This window comes from Myodes glareolus, chromosome 6 (assembly GCF_982192425.1).
Source record: "Myodes glareolus chromosome 6, mMyoGla1.1, whole genome shotgun sequence".
Classification (NCBI taxonomy): Eukaryota; Metazoa; Chordata; class Mammalia; order Rodentia; family Cricetidae; genus Myodes; species Myodes glareolus.
Window position 1 is genome coordinate 18,104,488 of NC_142031.1, and position 23,081 is coordinate 18,127,568.

At 51.9% G+C, this 23,081-nt stretch overlaps 3 protein-coding genes across 5 annotated transcripts; all 3 read left to right on the plus strand.

The window, feature by feature from the left end:
* Positions 1–1,228: 1,228 nt before the first annotated feature.
* C1qa (complement C1q A chain) lies at positions 1,229–4,571 on the plus strand. Of its 3 annotated transcripts, none has more exons than XM_048443272.3 (3): positions 1,229–1,377; positions 2,335–2,524; positions 3,782–4,571. In XM_048443272.3, exons 2-3 carry the CDS (start codon positions 2,362–2,364, stop codon positions 4,354–4,356), a joined length of 738 nt encoding a protein of 245 aa, XP_048299229.1. In that variant the 5' UTR covers positions 1,229–1,377; positions 2,335–2,361; the 3' UTR covers positions 4,357–4,571. The 3 variants fall into 3 exon arrangements, with proteins under 3 accessions (XP_048299229.1, XP_048299231.1, XP_048299232.1); XM_048443274.3 differs by having other exon boundaries at positions 1,236–1,373; positions 2,355–2,524; XM_048443275.3 differs by having other exon boundaries at positions 1,237–1,377; positions 2,355–2,524.
* A 2,774-nt stretch (positions 4,572–7,345) lies between these two features.
* On the plus strand, positions 7,346–9,933 carry C1qc (complement C1q C chain). Its single transcript, XM_048443271.3, has 3 exons — positions 7,346–7,504; positions 7,790–7,982; positions 9,159–9,933. Exons 2-3 carry the CDS (start codon positions 7,802–7,804, stop codon positions 9,713–9,715), a joined length of 738 nt encoding a protein of 245 aa, XP_048299228.1. The 5' UTR covers positions 7,346–7,504; positions 7,790–7,801; the 3' UTR covers positions 9,716–9,933.
* Positions 9,934–13,507: 3,574 nt separating this feature from the next.
* On the plus strand, positions 13,508–18,413 carry C1qb (complement C1q B chain). Its single transcript, XM_048443270.3, has 3 exons — positions 13,508–13,668; positions 16,418–16,619; positions 17,675–18,413. The coding sequence occupies exons 2-3, from the start codon at positions 16,439–16,441 to the stop codon at positions 18,253–18,255; spliced, it is 762 nt and encodes a 253-aa protein (XP_048299227.3). The 5' UTR covers positions 13,508–13,668; positions 16,418–16,438; the 3' UTR covers positions 18,256–18,413.
* Positions 18,414–23,081: the final 4,668 nt, after the last annotated feature.

Sequence of the window (23,081 nt, forward strand, 5' to 3'; positions counted from 1 at the left end):
CCAACCTGGATGGTAAGTGCCTTTACCTGCTGAGATTTCTCTCTGGCCCTTGTTTTGGTTTCTGTTGTTGCTTTATATATGGCCTCATGGAGTCCAGGCTAGCTTCAAACTCACCAAGGTGGCCTTGAGTTCCTAATCTTTCCTGGTATATTCAACAACAACAAAAAACCCTGCAAATATGATGCAAATATTGCATATACAAATATGTCTTTAAAAAAAAACATGCTGGGATGAAACTTGGGACCTTACACATGTCAGGCAAGTCTCCAAGCTGAAGCACATGCCAGCCTCGTGGCTCTGTTGTTTCTGTTTTAAATGTTGATTTAAAGGACTTGGATAGCTGGGCGGCGGTGGCGCATGCCTTTAATCCCAGCACTCGGGAAGCAGAGGCAAGTGAATCTCTGAGTTTGAGGCCAGCCTGGTCTACAAGAGCTAGTTCCAAGAATGACTCCAAAGCTACAGAAAAACCCTGTCTCGAAAAACCAAAACTAACTAACTAACTAACTAAAGGACTTGGATATAGCTCAGTTGGTAGAATACTTGCCTAGTATTCATGAAGCCCTGGGTTTGACGCCCAGCTCTGAATAAACCAAGCACAATGCGAGCACACTTGTAATCCAACCGTGGTGGCACACACCTTTAATCCCAGCACTTGGGAGGCAGAGGCAGGTGGATCTCTGAATTCAAGGCCAGCCTGGTCTACAGAGTGAGTTCCAAAACAGCCAGGGCTACACAGAGAAACCCTGTTCAAAGGAAACAAAGGGAAGAAAGAAAGGAAGGAAGGAGGGAGGGAAGGGAGGGAGAGAGACAGAGAGAATGGAAGAAAGAGAAACCGAGAGTGAAGAGGTGTGGCAACTTCCTGAAGACCAGCTGCTAGGAAGTGTTGAGATTGAAACCAAGTGCTACACGCCTCCACCTCTCCGTGGTCTGTCCTCTCTGCTCCCAGCAGCCTCTTTGTTCCTTCTGCTTTGAATTTTACAAGCACTTGGCCATGAACTCTTGTGTCTTCCCTATTCAAGAAAAAAGCCCCCCCCCCCCCCCCCCCCCCCCCCCCGTTACTGATTCGAAGTCAGATTCCTTCCGTCCTGGTGTTCTTTGCTTCTCTGGATCCCGAAGCCCCATGCTGCTCTCCTCCAGAGTCCCCTCCTCATAACTGTGGCTGGGATAGGATGTCCCGTGTCCCAGTCTTGCTGAGGTCTGCTTAAAATTTCCATGCCTGATGTCTGGCCCTGGGGAAGTTCAGGGGGCAGATTCCAAGAAGGGGAAGTGGGAAAGGATGTGAAACTCGGCGGCACCCTGGTGACGCCCCTCTGCTGTTGGGTGTCCCACCACCAGCAAAGCGCCAGAACATCCAGTTTGAGCCGGCCACGGAGGCAGGTGAGGCCAAGCCGTAGGGGGAGGGGGCTGGGATAACAAGGTAGCTGGAGCAGTCTGGATAACTGAGGCAGGGAGGGAAGAATATTGCCATTAGCTGGTTCTATAGAAGGATGTATAGGGGTGGGGGGGTTACTGATTTAAGACCCAGAGCTGATGGGTGGAGGGATCCTAGCCTCTGGCCAAAGTTTGGGGGAAGGTGAGGTGAGAGAACCCAGACCCACGGTTCTAACAGAGTTAATGGGTCCTGTCTCTCTTTCATCAAAAACCACAGAAAGGCAAGAGGCGGGTGAGGGAGCCAGGGTCCAGCAGCTGGACCAGCAGAGGGGTTTGCAGGGACAGTCAGTTCGTGTATGGATGTAGAAAGGGGGCTGAGGCTGCCGGGGAGCCGGCAGATGTCTGTAAAAGCTTATGAGCGTGCATAGCTTGCCATCTGGGCCGGAGATTGTAATTAAAACAGTGCTGACGGTTGGTAAATATTTGTTCAATGAGATCCATCATGTGTGGGAGTATGTGAGCCTACGTGTCCCCAGAGCGGGGAGGTCTATGTCGGTATCGGATCATGTTCTGAGCAGGTGCAGGGGTCAAGGTCTGGATCAAGACTAAGGTTAAGATCAGGGTCGGGACCAGGGTCAGGATCCGGGCTAGAGCTAGGAAGTAGGATTAAGGTTAAAGTTAGAGTCAAGGTCAGGATTAAAGTTAGAGCTAGCACCTATGGACTTGGATTAGGATTAGGTGTTAGGTTTAAGGTCAGAGCTAAGGTTGGGGTTATGGTTAGGGCTAGGGGCTAGGGTCAAGGTCATTGTTAAGGCTAGGGTTAGGAACCTATGACTGATCACAGGTGCTGAGGACATGTGTAAATCATGGGAGGACACGAAGGCTCCAGACAGGGTCCCAGAACCTTGCCTGTGGGATTCACTGTGGGACAGATGTGTGATTCTGGTTGTCCTGCCTGCCCAGGATTCCCGTTGTCTCTACAGGGACGTCATGGAGGCCTCTCGGGGATGGCTGATAGCCTGTGTGCTGGCCATGACCCTGGTATCCACAGTGACCCAGGATGTCTGCCGAGCACCCAATGGGAAGGATGGGGTTGCAGGAAACCCTGGCCGCCCAGGGAGGCCGGGTCTCAAAGGAGAGAGAGGGGAACCAGGTAAGCGTTCTCTCCTGGGCCCCCGATCCTGCCGTCCTCAAAGCAACGGCCTAGGGGTGGTACTGAGCAGCACTGTCGTGTCTGGGTTCCAGGAAGCCATCACAGTGAGCAGTTCTCCCCGGAACCGAGGGCCCGGCCTTCTCTCTGGGACCTTGTCCCTGACCCCAGGCCTCCCTGTGACCCTTCTAGCTCCTCCATGGCCCTCCCATTTCCTCCTCTGCAGAATAGGCTACGTGGAGGATGGATGCCAAAGTCTAAATAACAGAGCCCAAGAATCTAGAGTCAGGAGCCATTGCCTTGTTAGTTGACTTCAAACAAGTTACAGACCTTCTCTGTAAAATGGAGGCAGAGCCCTGCCTGGGGTGTAGGGAAAAGTCAACCTATAGCAGTGAGCCCTGCCTGGCATGTAAAAGAGATAAAAACAAACGCAAAAAAAAAAAAAAAAACCCAAAGCAAGCAAACAAAAAAATTAAGCTGGGTGGTAGTGCACACTTTTAATCCCAGCACTCAGGAGGCAGAAGCAGATGAATCTCTGTGAGTTCAAAGTCAGTCTGGTCTACAAAGTGAGTTTCAGGACAGCCAGGGCTACACAGAGAAACTCTGTCTCAAACAAGCAAATAAACAAAAAAAGAAACCAAAAACCATGTAAGAAAAATCAGCCAATAACAACTCCCTTTGCATTTCCTTCCAGCCCCCTACTCTATCCCTGCTCCCCTGTCCATGCTACCTTGTCAGAACATGTCACCCTGAGGGGACTGGAAGGGAGGGGGTTATGACCAGAGCCCAGAGCAGAAAGGAAAGTCCCCTGTCTTCTGTAGCCTCTTGGGTCTCCAGCAGACTGAAAGGACAACTCTGACACAATTTGACATACATACACGCACTCATACACACACACACACACACACACACACACACACACACACACATCATGTCCCCGCCTGAGGTCCCAAATCTGAGAAAGGAGTTGGAGACCTGGAGACATGTGAAGTGACAGCCATGGGCAGAACTCAGCTGAGCAGCCAGAGAACCCCACATTTCCTAGAATTCGGGGTCTGTCACATGATTGCTTTTGTTTCACTCTGTTTTAGCCGATGAAGCAGAGGCTCAGAGAGGTTGGGATGCTTGCCCAACACCACATAGCCAGTCAGACCAGTCCGACTTGGTCTCTTTAAAGCAAAGGCTTTTTCTGTGAGGACTGGCAGCTCTGGACTCCATACCCATGATGCCCCCATCCACCAATCTGTTCTTTCCACACAGGAGCTCCTGGCATCCGAACTGGCATCCGAGGCCTTAAAGGAGACCAGGGGGAGTATGGACTCCCTGGCAAACCAGGCAACATGGGGTTCCCAGGGCCCGCTGGACCCCCGGGGAGCAGCGGCCCTGCAGGACTGAAGGGTGTCAAAGGCAACCCAGGCAATATCAGGGACCAGCCCCGGCCAGCTTTCTCAGCCATTCAGAAGAACCCACAGACAAACAACAATGTAGTTATCTTCGACAAGGTCATCACCAACGAGGAGGGCCCATACCAGAACAACACGGGCCGCTTCATCTGTGCGGTGCCCGGTTTCTATTACTTCACCTTCCAAGTGGCCTCCAAGTGGGATCTCTGTCTGTCTATCATGTACTCCTCCCGGGGCCAAGACAGGAGTACCATGGGTTTCTGTGAGACCAACAGCAGGGGGCTCTTCCAGGTGATATCAGGGGGCACTGTGCTCCAGCTGCAGCGAGGGGACCAAGTGTGGATCAAGAAGGACCCTCCAAAGGGTCGCATTTACCAAGGTCCTGAAGTCGACAGCATCTTCAGTGGGTTTCTCATTTTCCCCTCGGCCTGAGCTGGGGAGCCACCCCACATTCCGCCATCTCCTCCACTCCCTGTTATGGGACCCTGCCCTGGACCCCTTCTCTCTGCTCAGGGAAGGAGTTGGAGCCCGGAATTCATCTACCCCGGGGGCAGGGCTGGCTTGGAGGACCCTGAGGACCGGTGCTTCTCTGCACACAGCCCAGGGGTTTCTTCAAACATTTTCTGGAATAAATGACCCCATCTGTATCTGTGGCTTGGGGAGAAGTCGTTGTTCTGGGCACTGGGCAGGAAGGGGGCACAAAAATCGGCCACTGCTGACTGCCTGAGAGACTACAGTGTTGGCACTGTACACAAATGTGGGCAGGTGGCAAGGGGGCAAGGGGACGTCAGCCTGGCTCCAATCTAGATGTCACCCCCTGCTAGCTGCCAGATCACACGGAGTGGCCTCAGTTTCCAAATCTGCTAAATGGTGCTGGTAATGGAAGCTCTGATGCGGGGTGGGGGTGGGGCTGCTGTGGACCAGTGTGTGAAAACTGCAGGCAGGGCCTATCACTGTTCTGTTTTGTTCCGTCTTGCCAGCTAAGTGCCAAGGTGGGTATTCTTACCATATGTCCAAGATGACGGCACTGAGGCTGGAGCAGGGGCCACCAAGCCCCAGGTCATCACCTCAGGGGAAGAGCTGGGGCTGAAGTCAGGCTGGCTGACCAACCCCCTCCCAGTCTTTCCAGCTATGCTGGACCAATCCCACCAGTGCTTCTGCAGCCCAGCTCAGAGAGGGCAAACAAGGGGCTCAAGGACACCCAGCAGTCTTTCCCAGAGCTGGGTTTCCTGGGGGGTTTCCAAGAAGACTATCCTGACAGCTTTGCAGCCTGGAGGGTGTGGGGAGGGTGCAGATGAGGATGCTGCATGTTCAAGAGTATTCCCACAATCACAGTCTCATACACAATCACACACGGAGCCTCACACACACAGTTTCACAGCAATCACACACTACCCTCAAGACTTACAATGTCCCATATTCCTGGGCTGAGACTCACCCATTCCTCACCAAAACATGAACCCAAGGACTTCTTCCTAGCACACTAGGTATACCTTAGAGGTACACACTAGTTACTTCTCCAAGCACACATGCGCGCTTGTGCACGTATGTGCACGTGCACACATGTTATTTCTCCAAATACACATATGCACATGCACGCACACACACTCCTGCACACAGCAATAAGAAAGCCTGTGTTTCCTCCCACACTAACCCCTACCCCGTGTGCTCACACTTCAGAGTCAGGGATGATCCCTCCTGTTCACTGGCTGGTGCACCTGGTCTCAGAGCTATCCCGACACATCCTGCATGTCCCTTTCGACATGCAAACCATGTCCCTTCCCTGCAGCTAGGAGCCTCTGAGGTTGGAAAGAAGTGGGACACTCTAGGGAGAGTGGGCCCCCTCAGCTCCAGGCAACCACACAACCCTCAAAGCTCCTTGACTTTTTCTCCGTCCACTCTGTCCCTAGCTCTCCCTGACCCCTAAATGTACACCTCCACAGGCTGGGAAAGACATTGGCTTTGGGGACCCCATGTGCTGGCTTCCATAGGCACGGAATGCAAACAGTTGTGGGCACTGGGGCCCCATGAAAGGAAGCAGGAGTCAAACCACCCTGCTGGAAGATGGAGGATCTAAACCAGGTTGTCTGGCCCCAAAGTGGAGGGCTCCCTTCACTTTGTGGGGTCCTGAAAGGAGGGGCAATGTCTGAACCAGTAGAGGAGAGTGTTGAACCCCTCCTGAACCTGCGTTCCAGCCTGTCTTCAATCCTTCACCTGCAAATCTCAGTTCCTCTGAACCTGTAAGCTGAGACAGGCAGAAAGGTGGGCGGGGCAGAGAGGGCTGAGCACAGACCGAGACTGCCACCTGCTGGATGAAATAGACATGGCAAGAGGCAACCAAGACAGAAGAGAGTAGATTCCATTATGGCCGTGCCCACAAAGCAGAACACACTATGTCTGCTCTCCCAGCCTTGGGATGCCAGTGGGTTCTCACACTGGCCTCATGGCATATCCTGGGCTATACGGGGAGGAATCTTCAGAATGACTAGAAAAGCAAGACCCCTAGAGCCACTTAGCTGGGCAGCCTGAACTGCTAGTGTGGGTCAGGGTGTAGCACATGCATGGTGCCCTACACAGGACCCTACTCAAGCCCAGGAGATAAAAGGGGCAAGACTGGGATGCTCTGCTGCCCCAAACTTCCTTTTATCCTAGAAGTCTCACCATGAGTCCTAGGACCAGAGCCAAGGTGGGGGCCAGGATGATGGGGCTGAGGAACCACACCAAGGTGGAAGGGGCTCAGCAAAAAGACAGCTAGTGCTAGTCGTGCCCTGGCTCCCCACACCCAGTGGGGAAATGGGCCTGCAGAGCCGCAATGGGTCTGCTGAACAAGGAGTCACCAGCAAGGAAAAGCTGAGGCCCCGTCTCTCTAGCCAGACCAGCCGATGCACTGAGGTAATCAAGCTCACCCTGGCGTCCTTCCCCAAGCCTGACAATGGAATGGGTGTATAGATGTTTCTAGAACAAACCCACCATTTGACAGCTGCATGCAAGGCTTGTTTTGGGGGAGCTGATGAGCACAGGGGTCACCCTGACAACCATCCAGTGTGTGACTTAGGGCAGGCCTCAGTCTCCTCTTCTGGAAGAGGGACGATAACTTCCCCTCAGGGAGATGGAAGGACAAGGAGACTCGGGAATGGTGAATGCCATAGAGGGGCTACAAATTCAATGGCCATCCTGCCCCTGTGCCCTGGGCTCAGGCCTATGCACGTACATATGCAACACACACACACCTGCACACGCACACGCACGCGCACACACACACACACACACACACACAGGCACGCATGCACCCCCATGTTCCCAGGATGAGGGGACAGCAGATATTTCCCCATTTCATCACACATGACCTACGGCCAGGGAAGGAAGGGGTGGGCAGAGGTGTCACTGTGGTCAGCCTGGCTCAGAACCTAAAAGAAAGTGTCAAGTCAGGAGAAATTGCTGGAAAGAGGATGTGGGGTTAGGGTGATGTGGGGGGAGGGGCACCAGAGCCTACCCTGGGCAGTTCTTTGTCCATTCTGTCCTCCTGCCTGGGAGAACAGGACATCTCTTTGATTAGGCCTGAAGTCCCCTACACCCTCAGGTGAGATTGGGACCCTGCCCCGGTGGGAGTGATATGCAACCCCCCCCTCCCCATGCCCAAGTCCCTTCCTAAACCATAGGACAAGGACTAGCTCTGTTTTCTGAGCCCAGTCCTGGGCCTTAGAAGAGACCTGACTACTCCCATCCATCCATCATCCACCCAGCCCTCATCTGTGGATAGATGTGGGCTCCCCAGGGTGAAGGGCTATGGAAGGGGGGCAGGACAGTGAGGGGAAAATGGTAAGTGGGGAGCTTAGTACCAACCCCTCCCTACCCCACCCCGCAGCCTCTTCTCAGGATGGATGTAGGGCCCAGCTGCCAGCCCCAACATGGACTCTACCTGCTGCTGCTTCTGCTGGCTCTGCCGCTCAGGAGCCAGGCTAGCACCAGCTGCTATGGAATCCCAGGGATACCAGGCCTGCCGGGGACTCCTGGGAAGGATGGACATGATGGACTCCCGGGGCCGAAGGGTGAACCAGGTGAGTCTGTGGGCCTCTCTTTGGGTAGGCCTAGTTCCTGTGTCCTCAGAGTACAGGCTTCAGCCTCCAGCTGACCCTGGTGACCTTGTAGCTTGTTGTCCTCATTTAAGTGAGTTAAGGAGAACCCCTGTCCTTAGGACAGGTAACAGCATGTTAACTATGCAGGTGGACACTTAGGAACCCACTTTGGTCATTCTGGGTGCACTAACTGCAGGGTCAAAGCCACACCCATCACCTCCTCCTGTGCCAGCTTGCACAAGAGTCTTAACCATGCAGTGCCTCAGTTTCCACATCTGTGACACAGGCGCTGTAGTCACTGCTCCTCAGGGTGTCACAGCTTTGAATAAGTTTGCATTTGTGGCAAAATTAAGCACCTGGCAGGTTTGATGGTCTCTGTCAATCAAGAAGCAAGGGGCAGGTGGCCAGAATGTCACCTAGAATGTTCCGATGGGTGTCCTGGTGTGAGGGATTGGCCATGGAAAGGAGCAGGCAGCTAGGCTTAGGGAGGAGGGGAGCGTAGGGGTGGGGATCCCTCCTCCAAGTGAACATGCTTCTCTGGGGGATCAGTGGGATGCGGGCATGAGGGAGGCTGGGTGGGACTGAACAGAACTCATGAGGACAGAGCAACTCTGGAAGGAATTACTCAGGGAGCCCGTGAGGCCCCCCCAGGGCTGCACTTTAGGGTACGTACCCTATTTACAGGCTGTCCAGGGACACTTCTGTGATCACCTTGGTACCAGGCTCAGCTCTGGTGTTCTCTGAGCACGGTGAACTTTCATCTCCCAGAGCAGATGACCGTCTCAGCCATGCTTTACAAATGGGGAAAACAAGGCCCAAATCCTTTAGAGGCATGATTTGCTTCTACTTTGCAAATGTCGAAACTGGGGTCCAGAGAGATCAAACAACTAGCTCAAAGCCACATAGTTGCTCTTGTTCCATTGTCCTTCACTGACACTCGGGCCCCTCTCCTGCTCCTTCCACCACAGATTTGGAAAGTGAGACAGGGATGGATCAAGGGCAGGACGAAAGGAGAGCCCCCCGCCTCAGACACACACAGCCTGCCCCTTCCCCCTGGCCAGAGCCATCTGGGAAATAATATAGGCTAGAGGTCACTGCCAAACCCACTTGGGGTCCCCTTTCCTGTCCCCTATCCCTTCCTGTCTGCTCTCTTTCCAGGGATCCCAGCCATTCCCGGGACACGAGGACCCAAGGGTCAGAAGGGCGAGCCTGGCTTGCCTGGCCATCGTGGGAAAAATGGCCCCATGGGGACCGTCGGGTTGCCAGGGCATCCAGGCCCCATCGGACCTCCTGGGGAGCCAGGTGAGGAGGGCCGATACAAGCAGAAGCACCAGTCAGTGTTCACCGTCACCCGGCAGACCTCCCAGCACCCAGCAGCCAATGGCGTGGTCAAGTTCAACTCTGTCATCACCAACCCCCAGGGGGATTATGACACCAGCACAGGGAAGTTCACCTGCAAAGTGCCCGGCCTCTACTACTTTGTCTACCACGCCTCACTGACGGCCAACCTGTGCGTGCAGCTGTACCACAACCATGCCAAGGTGACCAGCTTCTGCGACCACTTGTTCAATAGCAAGCAGGTCGCCTCGGGAGGAGTTCTGCTGCGGCAGCAGAGGGGCGATGAGGTGTGGCTGGAAGTCAACGACTACAATGGCATGGTGGGCACGGAGGGCTCAGACAGCGTCTTCTCGGGCTTCCTGCTCTTTCCCGACTAGAGTGGCAGGCTGGCTCCAGCCCCCGTCCCCCCACCTCACTTCCTCGGCTTCCTCCATCCTCACTCAGACCCTTCCACACTGCTGACCTCTTCCTCCACGAGTCTGCCTGGGTCCTGACCCAGCTCCTTCAGGAACTCCCTGTGGCAGTTCGACAATACTTTGAGACTGTTTGTTTGTTTTCAGGTGGGGAGATACATAAATAAAAAGGTCACTAAATATGTGTGGCCCGGATTTCTCACTGGAAGGCCTTGAACTTGGGTTGTGCAGTTTTGCCTCTGTGAGTTCGTGCTGAGTGAAGGGATGACTTGGGCCGAAGTAGGCGGGTTAACAACTAAAAAAACGAACAAATGAATGAGCCCATAGAAACCCATAGTAGCTAGTGTGTAAGTTCTTCTCAGTGCCTAATATTCCCACCCCTGCTCTGAGATGAACATGGATACATGGAGAGCAGGGAGGAACACAACCTGACGGCTGCCACACAAATTCTAGGAACCCCAGGAAGCTCTCTAAAACATGGCTGCCCTTAAGCTGCTAAGTTTGGTCTAGAAAATTTCTGATATCAGGGACTGACAACACCACTGCAGCTTTCAGAGAACCAGGGCGGCCCCTGGGGGTACCTGAGTTCAGAAAATGCAAAGTGCAATTGTCAGACTAGAGGAAGTGGCTCAGTTTGGCTCCCAGCATTCCCGCCAGGCAGCTCACAACTGCTTGGGACTCCAAAGGGTCTGATGTCCTCTTTGGCAGTCCACAGGCACCTGTACTCATAGTGTATATACCCTCCCAACACACACACACACACACACACACACACACACACCACTTAAAAAATCACAATGTGTAACTGTCTGGGGCAGAGAGGTATGAGGGAGGCCACCCCGTCTGGGAGAAGCAGTCCCAGTCAGCTGGGATCTCAGCCTGTCATGGGAGGCTCACAAGGACGCAGCTTAGCCTGTATCCTTGGCACCAATTAAAAAATAAATAAGTCATCCTCAACTCAGGCGAATGAGCGTTCTGTGTCCAGTTTGGCCCTTTCATCCTGCCTGGGGTCACATCACACATCAATGCCTCCACCTTGGCTGTCCCTTCACTCTGTGGAAGCTATCCACACACCTTCGGGCAATGTCCTTCAACCAAGATCACCTCCTCCATGAGGCCTGCCCTGACTCCTCCACGAGTCCCCACAATGCTTTTCATCGGACTTCAAACTCAAGACTAGAGCTCAGTTTCCCAAGCCTGCTAGTATATAATACCAGCCTAAAGACATTTAAAATGAAATTAGATTTTTGTTTGAAGGCAGCAGTAGGTGGGCTGTGGATGAATCTGGTGCACATGGTCCCGTGGCCCCCAGAACAGCTCTTGTCACCTATCCATGGTTCAGCATTCCCCACGGGACCGTGAGCAGCTCTATGCTGGACCCTGTGGTGCCCACCTGGCACACAGTAGAGGTTCATGAAATGGAAAAGATGGCACAGAGGGAAATAAAGATGTGTGCATGTGCACATGCAAGGGAACAGACACACACACACACACACACACACGCACGCACGCACGCACGCACGCATGCACGCACGCACGCATGCACGCACGCACGCACACATAACAGAAGGCCAGGGCTGAGGAAACCCGTTTGGCTCACTGCATCTGGGTCACTGGCCACAGCATCCCCAGCTGTCCCTCCATCAACCACTTAGCAGTTCGCCCAGCGATGCCCCGTGTGATAAATCTTTCTTCTCGTTTTCCTTTGGTTAAAAAAAAAAAAATCAATGCTGTGCTTATGTCAGCCGTGGAGTCAGAGCCAGTGCCTGTACTTGGGAAATGAACAACAAGGTTCATTCACCCCCCACTCCTTCTCCTCCAAAATTGTTCCCTTGTCCTTGCTACATCAAGATGAGCAGACCTTAGAATATGCCAACCTACTGGCCATGTGGAGCAGGTGGGTTCTGAGGGCTGGGACAAGGCAGGATGCAGAAAGAGGCCCTTATTTCAGGGGACTTCTTTGGGCAACTGGGTTTCTCTCATTTTTTTCCACATGTAGGTGCCATCCCTCTATCAGGAAGTGGAGGGAGAGACACCACCTCCCACTTAGGCACCAAGCCTCAGGGGCCCCTCAGCTCCTGATTCCCAGGTATAGACCCTGCCTGCTCCAACCTTGGCTCCTCTAAATACAGATAATACTGTGTCTGAGGGCACTTCGACCCTGGACTTTTAAGGTTCCTGTCTCACCAACAGCCCCAGTAGGCAGGCTTCCCCATCTCTGCTGCAGAGCTGAGGAAACTCCAGTTGGTAACAGGCTTTGGAGAGTTGGAGTTCAAACTTGAGATGGCCGTCGCAAATCCTTCACCGCATCTATTTCCTGTTCTTCACCCTGTTGCTTCTCCAGGTTCAAGTTCAGGCTGAACTTTTCCTACTGGCACTTCCTTAGGCACCGGCAGCCATGAGACCCTCAGGAGGACCTGAGGCTGAGTGTCATGATGCATACCTGTAACCCCAGTATGCAGGAGACAGGCAACAGGAGTCTGAGGCTAACCTAGGCTACATAGTAAGACCCACTCACATGCAGCCCTCAGCGCTCTCTTCTTTTGTGAACCTGGCTGAGCCTAGAGATCTGGTTTCATTGTATTCTCCTCTTTCCCTCTCCTCCCGGTAGTTAATGCCTCATTTCCATCCATAGGTAATACCCCTAGCAGAATTCTAATCCCTCTCCAAGCTTCCAGGAGAGCCCAGTGCCTGCACCCACTGGGTATCCACCCTGGAGCAGTGTGATACCTGGCCGTAGATAGGGCCACAGGAGCACAGCCAGACCCTGGCTCTCTGGCTTCAGGCCCTGCCCTGAGAGATGGATTCTGAGACTCACTGATTGTTTGACGGCATTTACCACAGAAACACTCAGTGTCCAACCTCAGTTATGAAAAGGACTCATTGTTCCTACCTGGGGCTTTCTCCCCAGGCCCCAGGTAACTCTCACAGTAACTATAGCTATAGCTCAAAAGGCCTGTTGACTCCTGCCTCTGAGCCTCAGTTTCCCCGAATGTAAAAGGAGGAACAGGGTGGTCACAGTGACCTCCAAGCTCCTCTGCAGCTCTCGCTTGGTGTCGCCTTTAGATCCCCATGCAACAGTCCCCTGCCTGTGGCTATTATTGTCAAGGGCTCCGAGCCCCTGTTGGGAGTGGAAGGAGGGGAATGAATAAGTAATGAATACATTTAAAATTCATTATTAGATTATTTTCTGAAGACAGAGAAGAGGGTAGAGGTGGAGAGCGGGAGGCACAGAAAGAGATAAGGGGACGCCGAGGACATGAAGTGACATTCACAATTCATGGGTTGGGTGCACTAGCCTGCTCTGTCTCTTCTCCAGCCCTGCTCTTTATCCACTTGGAGGCCTGTGAGAGCCAGAATATATATACTCATGGCTCCATCACATAGTGGGGGAAACTGGGGCTCCCTCTGGCTTCCCTGTATTGAGAGTATTTAGCTGGAAAGGCAGAACCGCCATAGGGATCAGGGTCTCTGTCTGTGAAGCCGGGGCACAGGCCTTAGATGAGCATCCATGGAGGAACACGAGTCCCCATGGAAGCCATGTGTCCACAAAGCTCTGCAAGGAAGCAGCCTGTGGGGACAGTCCCCGAGGACAGGCTGTCCTCTCACCCCCATCCACAGGGGTGCTGAGTTGACGAAACCGTGCTGGCCACAGCCCCTGTTTCCAGTAATTCCCTCCCCAGGAGCAGAAACAGGACCTGAAACTCCCTGAGGGCAGCAGGATGGGGGGACAGAAGGGTGAGAGAGTGGGGGGTCAGTCTGTGGGGCCTTGGGAGGGGACACCAAGAGAAGGCCCTTCCAGATTCTAGGGACCCACACTTCTGCTTTCTGTAGAGAGCACCAGGCTCTGGGCTCTGAGAACCCACGGCTGTCTGACCTGGAGTGTCTATCACAGGACATCAGGACTCCGTATACAGGTGAGCATGCCAGGGCAGGGCAGAGAGAGAGGTGGATTAACTTGCCAACAAAAGGCCTTGCTTCTAGCTATGAACACCTGAACTACTAATTGTTTTGAGTTCTCAGAGCCCTAAGCCAGATCCACAGCACAGGCTCTCTGGGGTGAAGTAGAGGTAGAAGTATTGGGGCAACCTTGGTGCTGGGGATGGGTAGCCTGGAACTGGAGCCCCTAGGATTGGGGTCTCAGGAACCATGGAGACTTAAACCAAATACCACATCTGTCTCTTACATTCTGGTCATCTGCAGCCGGTCGCTGGCCTCCCTGGCCTCTCTGGTTCCAAAACCCCTTCTGGGGAGAACAGAGCCTTTTATGTGTGCAGAGACCAAGCTTGGTGCTGTCAGCAGGGCAGAGGCAGAGGCAGAGGCAGAGGCAGGATAAGAACCTAGGCCTCTTTGGTCCACACTGTCACATGTCTTCAACACCTGGATTTGGAGGTCATTGTTGGTTAGTCCCGAGTGACAAGGCCATATCTGCAGAGGACACATGCTGCCCAAGGGCCCTTAACCCTCCCCGTGCTATCTCATTTAATACCGTGGACAGCCCTGGAAGCCAGAAATGAACCATGTCAGAGACCAGAGAAGTTAAACACCTGCCTGAGGTCACACAGCCAGGGGCCAGCAGACAGGAGTTTAGAGCTAAATTGGTCTGGCTCCATTCTAGAGTAGAAAAAGATGAAGGGCTGTGATGATGGGCTGGCGGAAGAGTCGGATGGTCCAAGCAAGAAGTTGCCAAGGCCTCCCCAAGTCTGAGGCTTGAGAGAGATCAGCGTTGTCCCCATCTTATGGAACAGTAAACTGTGCCTAGAGAGAAGTCCTGTCCTAGCCCTGCCCTCTGAAGAGCTTGCTAGGTGACACTGGGAGTATTTTTTAATGGTCGGGCCTCAGTTTCCTCATCTGTGAGATGGGCAGTCCAGCACAACCCACCTCTCAGATGCCGTGGGAGAACTCAGGCTTTCTTGTTCTCAGCAGGGTCTCCATAGCTATGCGAGAGAAGGGCAGGGCACCCTTTGCTCCACACACCGGGGCATGGCCTGGGAGCGCTTCCTGGAGGAAAAGCTTGCAGAATGTCTACGCTGACCTGCTCAAAACAGTCCATGGCTTTCTTCTCAGTTGGGATGAGAAAGGGGCCACACAGCTCTGTCACTGAGACACGGTCCCCTAGGAACCTCTGTGCTGAGTCTTTTTGGTCTATCTCTGTCCCGCCTCAGGCCACACCTTCTTTCCTCCTGCAACACTCTTTTTATACTTTATTATTAATGAAGTTTTTAAAAATAATTAGATTTATGCCATACCGTGGTGGTACACGCCTTTAACCCCAATACTTGGAAAGCAGATGCAGGTGGAGTTCTGAGTTCAAGGCCAGCCTGGTCTACCGAGAGAGTTCCAGAACGGCCAGGGCAACACAGAGAACCCCTATCTCAAAAACAAAAACAAAAAATTAATTAATACAATAATAATAAATTAGATTTATTTTCTTTGATTTTGCCTGCATGCTTGGATGTCTACCATTCTGTTAGTTTTAGTTGTGGGTGTGGGTGGGTGTGGGTGGGTGTGGGTGGGTGTGGGTGGGTGTGGGTGGGTGTGGGTGGGTGTGGGTGGGTGTGGGTGGGTGTGGGTGGGTGTGGGTGAGCGCAGGTGTCTAAGGAGGCCAGAGGCCTTGGATTCCCCAGAGCTGGAGCTACAGATACTGGTGAGTCTCCTCATGAGGGTGCTGAGAACTGAACTCAGGTACCCTGGAAGAACAGCAAGTATTTTTAACGTCTGAGATACGTTTCTGGAACCTTTCTGCTCCAGTCCCTTCTGAGCCTTCACATCTCAGCAAAGCATTACTGTCCCCTGTGGAGAAGATAGGAGATTAGCCCACTCTAACCCAGCCCACCCTCCTCCCTCAGGGCACTATGGCCTATCTTCCAGAGCACCCATCAGTCCGTGTCCATCTCGGTTTGTTTTTGTACTTGTTGAGTGTTTCCTCTTAGTAACAAAGGACTTTAGGGGCAGAGGCCATCTCTGCTTTGTTGTCACAGGACCCTCAGGGTCTTGTGTATGAAAGGCAATCTGTAAACATATGGATGCATGCGTGGACACATACGTGAATATGTGGGTGCATGGATGCATAGATGAATGCATGGGTGGATGATGGAATGAATGGATGGATGATTAGATGGATGGACAGATGGGCAGACAAATGATGGACAATTGGATGCATGCATGCATACATGGATACATGAGTGCATGGATGAACAAATGGAGAAGTGGGTAGGTGAATGACTGAATGGCAAATAAATGAATGAGGAGATAGGTGATGAATGAATGGATTGTTGGAGATATGTATGATGGCAGATAGATGACCGAAGAGATCAGTAGATGATAGATGAATAGGTGGGTGGGTGGAGACTAGACAAGTGATTGGAGAGATGGATTGATGGGTCATTGGAGGGATGGGTGGATTGATAGAAACAAGATTATTGGATGAATGGATTGATGATGGATAAATGAATGGTCAGAGACATGGGTGGATGGACAGGAGGATTGCTGGATGAACAGATGAAGAGATGGATGGATGGTTATTTGAAATGATGAATGAATAGTTGGAGAGATGGGGACAGGACAAATGGGTAGGTGGATGGGTAGATGCATAAATGAAGGGATGGGCTAATGAATGATAGAAGCTACCGTGGCAGTAACTTTCCACATGGTCTCACCCTGTAGGAGGCCCCCGAGGCTGAACTGATGAAGACGTGGTGGCACAAGGTCTCAACCCCACTGCTACTGCTGCTCCCGGGTTTACTCCATGTCTCCTGGGCCCAAAGCAGCTGCACTGGGCCCCCAGCCATCCCTGGCATCCCCGGCATCCCTGGGGTTCCTGGCTCTGATGGTCAGCCTGGCACTTTGGGGATAAAAGGGGAGAAAGGTACTGTATACTTTGGGAACACACTAATGTTGCTGGCCATGGCCCCATCTTCTACCTCCTGAGTTACCTTAGAGATTGCAAGAGAATCTGAGACTCCAGTACCTTTCCAGGAAGGGCTTCTGTTTGCCCTTTTGCAGAGAGGGGAATTGTGTGGGGAGGCAGCCCAGGCAGTAGTAAGGCTCAGACCAAACAATGGCTCCTCCTCCATGCCGTGCCTCAGTCCTGCACTCGCCCTGACCCCAGGGTAAGCAGTTGCCCTCATCTGTAAGTCAGGGCAGAAGTGGGCTGCAGAGGCTCCTTGCTATGAAACTTCCTCTGGAAATGCAGCTTCATTTAATCCATGAGCTATGAGACTCCCTCTGTGGCAGCCCCTCTTCTCCCAGAAGCCCACTACATCCTCACAGTTCCTCAAAAGACAACCATTCCTATTTCACAGATGAGGAAGTTGGGCTTCAGAGACCGTGTCTCATTGTGTCTAGGTGACACAGCTGAAGATGGCAGGCATTGCATGGGACATATCTGTGTCTCTAGAGCGTATACTCTCAGCACTGGGCTGATTTTCTATTGGAACATTCCTTATGTCTTGTGGTGGTGGGACCACGTCTGCATAAAGTGATGATGTGAGAGAAATTCTACCATTCACAACTAGGCGTAGGCAAAGGCGTTCTGTGATCAATTAAGGATGTCTGCCATGGGCTAAGAAAGAGAAGGGATAACATGTGTGCTGTGAATTCATTGCCCCTGCTTTAGGCTTAAGCTTGACAAGGGTATGTGTGCTGAGGACAAGAATAGGGCTCACATCTTCTCCATGGGGGTACCACTCACTCAACCCCTGGGCATCAGCTTCCTGTGATTGTCAAACCCAACCAAGAGTTAAAGATCTGGCATAGAGGGAGACTAGGAGGCTCTCTCTGGCAATCCCACTATTGTATAGTTAGTAAGTCAAACCCAGAGAGTTGCAAGGAACCAACCAAGGTCCTGGCCCAATCTCTTCCTCCCCCCCCCCCCCACAGTGACCTATAGTTTCCTCTTTTCTCTTGATTCTGTTTCTCCAGGGTTTCCTGGACTGGCTGGAGACCATGGTGAATTTGGAGAGAAAGGGGAGCCAGGGATCCCTGGGACTCCAGGCAAAGTTGGTCCCAAGGGCCCTGCTGGCCCTATCGGTATTCCAGGGCCTCCCGGACCCCCTGGTCCCAAAGGTGACTCGGGAGACTACAAGGCTACCCAGAAAGTAGCCTTCTCTGCTCTGAGGACCATCAACAACCCCCTGCGACGGGACCAGGCCATCCGCTTTGACAGGGTGCTCACCAACGTGAATGAAAATTTTGAGCCACGCAACGGCAAGTTCACCTGCAAAGTGCCTGGCCTCTACTATTTCACCTACCATGCCAGCTCCCGAGGGAACCTGTGCGTGAACCTCGTGCGTGGCTGGGATCGGGATCACATGCAGAAGGTCCTCACCTTCTGTGACTATACCCAGAACTCCTACCAGGTCACCACAGGTGGCGTGGTCTTGAAGCTGGAGCAAGATGAGATCGTTCATCTGCAGGCCACAGACAAGAACAACCTGCTGGGCGTGGAGGGAGCCAACAGTATCTTCACTGGCTTCCTGCTTTTCCCTGACATGGATACATGATCACAGGGTCAAACCATACCTATTCATGACCATCTCCTGCCTCCCTACCAGCAACCTTCCCTGTACCCCTGACGTCACCCCTGGCTTGCTTGAAGCACAGGCCAGAGCCCTGTAGATGTTACAGAATGAATGGGTAAATAAACCTTCAAGACTTCAAAGGACAGTGTTCTAAATGCGTCTCAGTCCCAGGACCTGGCTCATAGGAGGGCTGAGAAGTACTAGCCAAAGAATGAAGGAATGAATATTCACAGGCTAGAGAAGTGACTCCGTCAGTAAGGTCCTTACCTTACAGGCGTGAGGGCCTGAGTTCCGTCACTAGCACCCACGTAAAAACGCTGAGCATGGCAGCAGACACTTGTATTCCCAGAACTGGGAAAGCAGAGACGGGGGGATGAATCTCTGGGGCTCGCCAGCCAGTCAGTCTAGAAAATTGGTGCGCTCCAGTTTCAGTGAGAGAGCCTATCTCAAGTGAGGTTCCTGAGAAATCACACCAAAGGGTGTCCTTGGGTTCACACGTGCTCGCTCACACAAAACACACACGCACACATGTACACACGTGCATACACGTTTACAAGAATCTCCAGTTAGCCAGAGATGAATGGGAGGCTCCGTTGCGGTTCTCTCTGAACCAGCACACTGTGGGAAGCAGCACCAGCATATCTGAGCTCTGCCAATGTCTCTGCTACCCCTTAGTGGTCTTGGCACGGTCCCTCCACAGTCTGCCACTCAGAGATCCAAGGGTCCCCATCCCAGCCCACCCTCTGCCTTACATACCTCCTCTTAGTGTCTTTCCAGCCTAGCGGATGCTCACTTGTTCATTAAAACAAATGCTCCACCTCTGCTCCAAACCTTCAGTAGCTCTCCAATGTCTGCTGGAAAGAGTTCCAGCCCGGGAGTCTGGGCATCTTACGGCCAATTTGCATCTTCCCACTGAGGCACTACTACAGTGAGGTTCCTCCTCTCAGAAGCCTTCCACTCTGACCATCTAGCCACCCTGTAGGCCTGTTAAGTTACCAAAGCTGGCCTCGAACTCTGTCACCCAGGCAATCCTCCTGTTTCAATCTCCCCAGTCGCTGGGGTTACAAACTAGGATACTGAACCCATGTGACACAGGGCTGGGCAAGTCAGGATGGTCCCTCACCACTCTAGGGTCTTTATGCAACCTGCACAGTGGGGGACCCCATCAGGAATGGGAACCATGAGACAGAGCAGTTGAGCGACCTCCCTGGTGTCACGATTTAGTAAGAGAAGCAGGATCTAAACCATGCCATTCCACTCTTCCCTGTGGTAGGCAGAAATCACCTTGAGGAGCTGTGTTGGGCAGTGAAAGGTGCTGGCTTTGGAGTCAGACAGACACAAGCTCAGGTCTTGCATGGGCTTCTTAGCAGCTGTCAACAAACATGTGGCCGCCCCCGGGTGTCCTCTTCCAGCTCCTTACAAAGAGTGGAACAACAGCATCCTTGACTCCTCTGGTGAATTAATTTCCTAGATGTAATCTCTCTTGTCAGGACAGGGACGTCCTAGGCTTTTTTAAAATGAGTTTCCTTTTATTTTTAATTATATGTATGAAGAGAAGAGCTAGAATAACCCCTGGTTTGGGGAGGAGGTGTGACCCAATTACAGGTCTAATGACTGGCTGGCATTACAGGTGCTTGTGAGCCACCTGCTGTGGGCACTGGGGACAGAGTTGGGATTCATTGCAAGGGTAGTGCCAGCGCTTAATCCAGCAGTTCTCAACCTGTGGACCAAGGCCCCTTTGGGGTTCAAATGACCCTTTCACAGGGGTTGCCTACGACCATCGAAAAACACCGATGTTTACTTTATGATTCAAAACAGTAGCAAAATTACAGTTATGAAGTAACAATGAAAATAATTTTATGATTGGGGTCACCACAACATGAGGAACTGTATTAAGGCATCAGGAAGGTTGAGAACCACTGCCTTAACTACTGAGCCATTTCTCCAGCCCTAAGGCTTTATTTTTTTATTTTAATTTTTTAAAGATTAAAAAGTAGATTATTTTAGCTCATATTTATAAATGTTTTGCCTGAATGTATGTATATTGCCATTTGTGTGCCTGGTGTCCACTGAAGTCAGAAGACAAATCGGATCCCCTGTGACCTTACTTATAGATGGCCGTGAGCCTCCACATGGGTGCTGGGAACTGAAGCTGGGTCCTCTGGAAGAGCAGTCAGTGCTCTTAACTGCTGAACCATCTCTCCAGCCCAAGACATTTTATTTTTAAAATGATTTGCCTGTGTATGGGAATGTGGACTTGTGAGTTCGGGTGCCCATGGAGCCCAGAAGAGGTTGTCAGATCCCTGGATTTAATGATAGCTGTGAGTCACTAGCTTGGGGGCTGAGGACCAAATTTAGGTCATTTGCAAGAGTGATATGTGCTTTTAACTGCTGAGTCATTTCTCCAGCTACTTCCTTTGTATTAGGATCTCCCGCTACAGCCCAGGCCTGCCTCAGACTCACGTCTCTCCTGGCTTCGGCCTCACCGATGCTCAGTCTGCAGAAAGCCACTGACTTCGAGGCTGGACATCCAGGCCAGCTTTAGTCTGGTGGCCACCAGGGGGAAGTAGACACCAGGAGAAGGATGGCCTGCCCATTACTGATGCCAGGGAGCAGTTTCCCCTTCCCTCCTTTCTTGTCCTGATCTCAGGGTGAGTTGTGATCTTCTAGTTTGGGGGGTCCCAGTCAGCTTTGAAGATCCAGGTCCCCTAAATCAGGGTCCCCAGATGTGGCCCCATCCGCCTTACCTTCAAGGAGGACGTCTTAGGAACCAAGAATCTCTGCCTCCACCTGGTACCCGGCTGAAGTAGGAACTCTAAGGAGGGACCATAACCTGCTTTCACAGACCACCCATGGGTGGGTGGGGTCAGGAGGCTGAGAAACACCACCCACCGTAGAAACTCGTGGCAGAATCCAGTGGCAGAGCAAAGGCCCAGCATGGTAAGGGCTGTGTTCCTTCCCCAGCATACACAAACAACAAGAAAGTCCTGGAGAGCCAGAGCCAGTACTCCAGGTAAAGGGATGCCAGTTAGGGATGTAGCGACGTCAACTTGTCACAACCTGGAGTCTCCTGGAGAGGAAGTGCTGATGAGGGATTGTCTACACTGGATTGACCTAAGAGCATTTCTGTGGGCGATTATCTTATACGGGAACAGCAGCCTATGGTGGGCAGCATCATTCCCTAGGCAGACATCCCTGAAGTGCTGACGACTGGAGAAATCAGCTTAGCAGAAGCAAGCGAGCGAGCATGCATGTGTTCCTTCTCCTCTCTGTTCTCGACTTCAGATGTGAATAGCCGCTTCAGGCACCTGTCCCTGTGGCGTCTTCGCTATGGTGGGCTGTAATCTGGAAGCGTGAGCTGAAATAAACTCCTTCTCCCCTAAACTGCTTTTTGTCAAAGTGGGTTTTTGTTTGTTTTTGTTGTTTTTTACTTTATTTTCTCGTGTGTGGGTGTTTTGCCTGCTTGTTTATCTGTGCACCACACGCATGCTGTGCACCAGAGGTCAAATAGTGGGTTGAATTCTCTGGAACAGAAGTTATGGATGGCTGTGAACCACCATGTGGAAGCTGAGAATCAAACCCGGGTCCTTTGCAAGAACAAATGCTCTTAGCCGCAGAGCGTAGGCGCATATGGTGGTCCATGCCTGGAGTCCCAGTGTTTGAGAGGTAGAAGTAAGGGGATTAGGCATGCTAAACTCTCATCAGCTTCACAGCAAGTTTGGGGCCAGCCTGGGACATATAAGACCCCATTTCAGAAGAAGAGGAAGGAAGGAAAAACAAATAAGTACTTGTTTGGGGAGCCACAGGTTGTTGCAAGTACTCAACCTCGTTTTTGTAGGATGGAGCTGTGTCTGCATAATATACAGTCACCCTCTGAACCCGCAAGCTCTGCATTCATGACTCATCCAATGGTGATGGAAAACACACGGGAAAAGTTGCATCTGGCCTGAACATGTGGGAACGCCGCCGTTGCTCACCAAACAGCCCGCGTAGCTGTTTTCACTGCATTTACAAAGTGTTTGGTCTGACAAGTCTAGAGATGAGGACGCGCACTATGCAGACACGGTGCCTCTCTCTGTAAGCGACCTGAGCGTCTGTGGATTCTGGGCTCCCTGAGAGAGTTCTGCAACCCATCTCTGGAAGACTGAGTGATGAGTATATATACACAAATGATGGTTAAGTTCAGATATGTTTGCATGTCCATATGTGTATGATGTATATGAATGTGTGTGTGTTTGAGTGTTTGTACAAGTGTGAGAGCACATGTGTGTGCAGGTGTGTATGCGTGTGTATGGAGATCAGAGACTGTTGTCCAGTCACCTTTTCTTAGTCACTTCTCTACCTTATATACTAAAACAGGGTCTCGTTGAACCAGGAGCTTGCCAATTAGCTTGTCAACCTTTCTACAGAGATCATTTGTCTCTGACTCTGGAATGCTGAGATTAGAGGTGGGCCATTTTTAATTTAATATAATTTAACTTTTTAAGGCCAATCCCTCTGTATAACACTGACTGACCTGTAATTTTCTCTGTAGATCAGACTTGCCTCAAATTTAGAGCTCTGTCTAAATTCTGCCTCCCAAGTGCTTGGATTAAAGGTGTTCACCACCATGCCCAACCCCACATGGACTACTTACATGGGCACTGGAGATTTGAACCCAGATCTTCCAACTTGCGCAAGCACCTTACCCACTGAGCCATCTTTCCATTTAAAAAGAAAAAACTCAGATTACTGGACTTACAGGCATGCTCCGCCCTGTCCAGCTTCCAAAACATCTTTATGAAATTTGAGTTTTACATTATTTTCCT

Coding starts and splice junctions, on each gene's coding strand:
- C1qb (XM_048443270.3), top strand. CDS start 16,439: ATGAAGACGTGGTGGCACAAGGTCTCAACCCCACTGCTACTGCTGCTC. Junction 16,620..17,674: donor GGGGATAAAAGGGGAGAAAG/GTACTGTATACT, acceptor CTGTTTCTCCAG/GGTTTCCTGGACTGGCTGGA.
- C1qa (XM_048443272.3), top strand. CDS start 2,362: ATGGAGGCCTCTCGGGGATGGCTGATAGCCTGTGTGCTGGCCATGACC. Junction 2,525..3,781: donor AGGAGAGAGAGGGGAACCAG/GTAAGCGTTCTC, acceptor CTTTCCACACAG/GAGCTCCTGGCATCCGAACT.
- C1qc (XM_048443271.3), top strand. CDS start 7,802: ATGGATGTAGGGCCCAGCTGCCAGCCCCAACATGGACTCTACCTGCTG. Junction 7,983..9,158: donor GGGGCCGAAGGGTGAACCAG/GTGAGTCTGTGG, acceptor CTCTCTTTCCAG/GGATCCCAGCCATTCCCGGG.